This window comes from Vanellus vanellus (assembly GCF_965231255.1).
Source record: "Vanellus vanellus genome assembly, chromosome: 2".
Lineage (NCBI taxonomy): Eukaryota > Metazoa > Chordata > Aves > Charadriiformes > Charadriidae > Vanellus > Vanellus vanellus.
This window is the reverse complement of record NC_138906.1, coordinates 77,232,757-77,238,018: the sequence shown is the minus strand read 5'-3', so window position 1 is coordinate 77,238,018 and position 5,262 is coordinate 77,232,757. Positions and strand designations below refer to the sequence as shown.

The window sequence follows — 5,262 nt, the reverse complement described above, 5'->3', positions numbered from 1 at the left end:
ATTAAAGGATCACAAAAGAGGTTGCACGTGGATACCAGCTCTTTCAGAGCAGGAAGGACCACAGTAATTGTAGCTCTGGTAGCGGTTCTCAAAGCAACACTTCTTTTAGTACAGGAGCACCCCCCTATGTAGTGTTTGGGTGAACTAAGGACTAAGCTTACATGCTGGGTAGCTGCTATACTCCGTGAGGGATCTTACTTTTTTTTGTAGGAGTAAGAAAAGTCTCCATAGGCCTTATAAGTACTGACAACTGCATTGTAGGCTCACTCAGGATTCTTACATCCTTTAAGCATACAGCAAGACAATTTCCCCCTCGCTCACCAGAAGGAAGCCACACTTACCTTCACCCAAGATGCAGAACAGGGTGCTGCTGCACTGCTCTTACCTGCCCAGGAAGAGGTCCATTGCCTGCTGCAGGCATCAAGAGCATCAAACAAGAACAGCCCTGTAAACATGTAAGCTTGGACCTGGGAGACAGCTATTGGCAGGGTATTTACCAGACTACTCCAAGAAAGTGAGGCTGCTCTAGGCAGAATTTTGAGCCATGTTATCTAGAAATCCACCCATCACATCTTATCTCCTAAAGGTAATTGATGCCCCTGAGGAGTCAATCCCTTTACAGTTAAGGGCAGCTTAGTGGCTATTTTTGGGAAACACTCAATAATTTTATGCCTGACAAGAAAGTTCAGGTTCTTAATAAAGTTCAACTTGTCTGCTAGTACAGACCCATGCTTCCCTGCACAAACTTTTCATAGAGAGGGTTGGAGGAGACAGGACAGCTCATGACCAAGTAAAATCACAGGCAGCCATGCAGGTGCACGTAGTATAGACCCTGGAACAAGTTAAACAAGAGCTGCTGAACAGCAGTGGGGAATATGGCAGCTACCCTGTCAAATTGGTCTTGACAGCTTGTAATGTGGCATTCAATACCTTCTCGCTGACCTCACTACCACGTATGTCCATAAATAGGAGTTGCAGGATTCTCGAGTGCAGTGTCTTGTTTCTATTAGTTAAGGCAGCTTTTTCCCCCAACAATATATCAGCTGTTAGACATGGGAGTGTCCAACAGTGAACCCCCAGTATCCATAAGTGAGCTACCATCTTAAGCTGAGCAACTGCTGTTTTCTCATGCTGCCAAATTCATGGCCAGATAAATCCTGTTTTATTGAGTTTAACCTTTCAATGAGGCTAAGGATTAAACTGAGAAGTGAAACTACAGAAAACTACACAAAAGAGTTACTTTCTTGATCTAGAGAGAAATAAGGCAGAGGAGACAGTTTAGGACACAAAAAGCCTTTATGTTTGAGAAGTTAACCATTTCGACAGAAGACTCTGAAGTATTTTTGCAACTACTGTTACATTGGACAGTCAAGGATACAAAACTGCTGACAGAAGCAACAGTGGAGAGCACCAAATTAAAAAATGCATGCTTCAGCACAACTGCACAGATTCCTCCTCTCAATGAACACTTGCCTGCTCAGACTATACTTAACTCCTACCCATTCCAACTTTACGCCTCATCCTCCTCTCCTTCCTCTTCAAATTCCCCCTGCTCGTCAGCAGTGGCATCCTGGTATTGCTGGTATTCGGAGACCAGGTCATTCATGTTGCTCTCAGCCTCCGTGAACTCCATTTCATCCATGCCCTCACCGGTGTACCAGTGCAAGAAAGCCTTGCGCCGGAACATGGCCGTGAACTGCTCTGAGATCCTCTTGAAGAGCTCCTGAATAGCCGTGCTGTTGCCAATGAAGGTGGCGGACATCTTGAGGCCACGCGGGGGGATGTCGCAGACGGCCGTCTTCACATTGTTGGGGATCCACTCCACAAAGTAGCTGCTGTTCTTGTTCTGCACGTTGAGCATCTGCTCGTCCACCTCCTTCATGGACATGCGGCCTCGGAAGATGGCAGCCACCGTCAGGTAGCGACCGTGGCGGGGGTCGCAGGCGGCCATCATGTTCTTGGAGTCGAACATCTGCTGCGTCAGCTCGGGCACCGTCAGGGCTCGGTACTGCTGGCTGCCGCGGCTGGTGAGAGGGGCGAAGCCTGGCATGAAGAAGTGCAGCCGCGGGAAAGGCACCATGTTGACCGCCAGCTTGCGCAGGTCGGCGTTCAGCTGGCCGGGGAAGCGAAGGCAGGTGGTCACGCCGCTCATGGTGGCCGACACCAGGTGGTTGAGGTCCCCGTACGTGGGAGTGGTCAGCTTCAGGGTGCGGAAGCAAATGTCATACAGGGCCTCGTTGTCGATGCAGTAGGTCTCATCCGTGTTCTCCACCAGCTGGTGCACAGAGAGGGTGGCATTGTAGGGCTCCACCACCGTGTCCGACACCTTGGGGGAGGGCATGACGCTGAAGGTGTTCATGATGCGGTCGGGGTACTCCTCCCGGATCTTGCTGATGAGCAGGGTGCCCATCCCAGAGCCCGTGCCACCGCCCAACGAGTGGGTCAACTGGAAGCCCTGGAGGCAGTCACAGCTCTCCGACTCCTTCCTCACCACATCCAGGACAGAGTCCACCAGCTCAGCGCCTTCCGTGTAGTGCCCCTTGGCCCAGTTGTTGCCAGCCCCGCTCTGACCTGGAGCATTGGACAAGCAGCAAGGTGCCACATTAGTGCCCCAGGGAGGAACAGAGATGATCCCACTTCTCCTGCCCCGTGGGGTTCACCCCTCCCTCCCACCCCCACTGTGCTGTTGGGATTCAGGTCCCCCGGGTCACTTGGCACACTCCCTCTGAGCCTTTTCTGTGCAGGGAGGTCCTGCTTTGGGGCTCCTCCATCCCACACTCACTCACCAAAGACAAAGTTGTCGGGCCGGAAGATCTGTCCAAAGGGGCCGGAGCGCACGGAGTCCATCGTGCCGGGCTCCAGGTCCACCAGGATGGCACGGGGGACGTACTTGTTGCCTGTGGGAGGAACCAGCACCAGTGTTACAGCCCCACAGCCGGTATCACAGCAACCCTGCTGTGCCCCCTTCCACCTCCCCACATCACTGCCCAGGATGCAGAGGATGAGGGAATTTGGGAGGAGGGGGTCAGGGACGGGAATACAAAGCAGCTGTTAAAGCTGTGCCAGGATGTCACCCGCTGCGGGGAAGTCCGGGGCACAGCCGCCACAGCAGGATGCAGTGTGGACACCCTGGCTGTCCCCTCCCCCTCCCCCAGCGGCACCGGGCCGGGAAGCTCATTACAGAGGGGCGTTACCAGTGGCTTCATTGTAGTAGACGTTGATCCTCTCCAGCTGCAGGTCGCTGTCCCCGTGGTAGCTGCCCGTGGGGTCGATGCCGTGCTCGTCACTGATGACCTCCCAGAACTGCGGGGACCGGGGGAGGGACGGGGGGATGAAGGTGGGTGGGGGAAAGAGGGTGGTCAGCGCTGCCCCGCCCCTCCCGCGCCCCCTGGCCAAAGCCCCGCGACGTGGCGCGCGAGGATTCGCCGCGCGTGGGGGCGGCCCCCGTCAGACGCGACCGCTCCCGCGCCCCTCACCGCACCCCCACCCCCACTGCCGTGAGGGGTGTGGCACCGGCTCCGCGCCCCTTCCCTCCTCCCACCCGGGACCCCCGCAGCCCGCGGGGCGCGGATGGATGGCACGGCTGTGTGTGCCTTTCCCCACCCCACCCGAGGCGCACCGCGCCCACCCCGCGGAAACCCCCCGCGAGGAGACAACCGGGAACCGCCCCGTACGGACCCGACCCTCCCGCGGCGTGGCAAGCCCAGCGGTGCTCCCCGCGGCGGGAAGGCGCGCTCCCCCCAGGGACGCGTGGAGCTCGGCTGAGCGGGCACCGCCCCGCAGCCCCAGGCAGGGGGTCAGGGCGCGGCGCCGCCCCGTACCTTGGCGCCGATCTGGTTGCCGCACTGCCCGGCCTGGATGTGCACGATCTCACGCATGGTGCCGGTGTCTGCTGGTGCTGGTGTCCGCCGGTGCTTGCAGGTACTACTGCCACCTCCTTCGCCGCTCGCTCCCGCACTCGCCGCTGCAGCGGCCGCGCCCCGCGCCGCCCCTTAAATAGGGCGCCGCGCGCCCGCCCCGCCGGTGACGTCATGCGGGAACGGTGCGGAGCCAATGGGCGCGCGGGGGCGTGGCGGGGCTGCGGTATTGTCTCCCGCAGCCGGGGGCGGGGCGTGGCGCCGGGGGCGGGGACAGGGGCGGGGTTCCCTGGGAGCGGCCGCCGAGCACCGGTGCCGCCGCCGCCGCCGCCGCCGCCGGCGCCCCGGTTCGCCGCTGACAGCGCGGACAAAGACGCGGAGTCCGGCGGTGGGGCGGCCGCCCGGGGCCGGGACATCAGCTCGGGTGGGCCATTTCCCCACCCCGCCCGCTCGCCTCCCCAGGGCTTTGTTGGCCGCCCATGTGCGAACCGGCGCTACCGCCGCGCTGCTGACGGCCGCCGTCCCTCCGCCCTCCCGCGGCCGCCGCAGCCTTTTGTTCCCCGAGACGAGCAGCTTTCCCTGCCGCAGCAGCGGGCGTTGCCGCGGGGGGCGGGGGGAGCCGGGCGGCTGCCACAGCCCCCGCCCCCCGCCGGTGCCTCCGTTCACACGGCGCCGGCGGGAGACTCCCCTCCCCGCGGGGCACCGCGCACCCCCTCGGCATGACCATGGCCGGTGATTGCAGCCCCTCTGCCTGCACATGCCCGCTCCGGCGGAGCACCGCGCCCTGACCACCCGGTTCATCTCCCCCACGGCAGGATGCGGGTGGGTACCCTGCCCGGTACCCCCGAGCCATCCCCGCCTGCCGCTCCCCCGGTGCCGAGCTCAGCTTTTCTTTCTCCGCCTCAAAAACTTAGATTTAGTTCCTCCCCAGGAACCGCTCTCTTGCAAAGCCACCGGCTCCGCGCTGTCCCCCGCCCGGCTGCGGCCACCAGCGACCCTCAGCCAGACAATAGGCAAGGGGGGGGGGGGATTGCTGCTGTATGGGGGCCCGGGGGCTTGGGGGGGGGATGTATTTTCCCTGAGCTCTGCAGCAATCGGGTCTTGCTACCTCGCAGCACTTTGTCCCTTCGTTGCGGATTTACACATGGTGAGGGATGAAGAAAGGAGAGGGGCTGAAAAGGAGAGGGGGGGTGGTGCAAGGGAGGGTTGGACATGTGCACCCCAGAGATGCTTTCCCCGGTTTATATCCCAGCAGCCCGGTATGGCACAGCAGACATTACAAGGGCGGCAGAGCCGGCGGGCAGGGCACATGGCCCCGCAGCCGGAGGAGGAGGAGGTCGGGGGGAGGAAGAGCACGGCGAGGTGGTGCGGTTCGCGCCGCGCCCGGGGCGCTTTGGTGCGGTCA

General features: G+C 60.9%; 1 protein-coding gene across 1 annotated transcript; it reads right to left on the bottom strand.

Moving 5' to 3' along the window:
• Window positions 1-1,287: 1,287 nt before the first annotated feature.
• Window positions 1,288-3,953, bottom strand: LOC309668768 (tubulin beta-2 chain). Its single transcript, XM_082479258.1, has 4 exons — window positions 3,822-3,953; window positions 3,195-3,303; window positions 2,787-2,897; window positions 1,288-2,571 (listed from the first exon to the last, which is right to left on the bottom strand). The coding sequence occupies exons 1-4, from the start codon at window positions 3,876-3,878 to the stop codon at window positions 1,511-1,513; spliced, it is 1,338 nt and encodes a 445-aa protein (XP_082335384.1). The 5' UTR covers window positions 3,879-3,953; the 3' UTR covers window positions 1,288-1,510.
• Window positions 3,954-5,262: the final 1,309 nt, after the last annotated feature.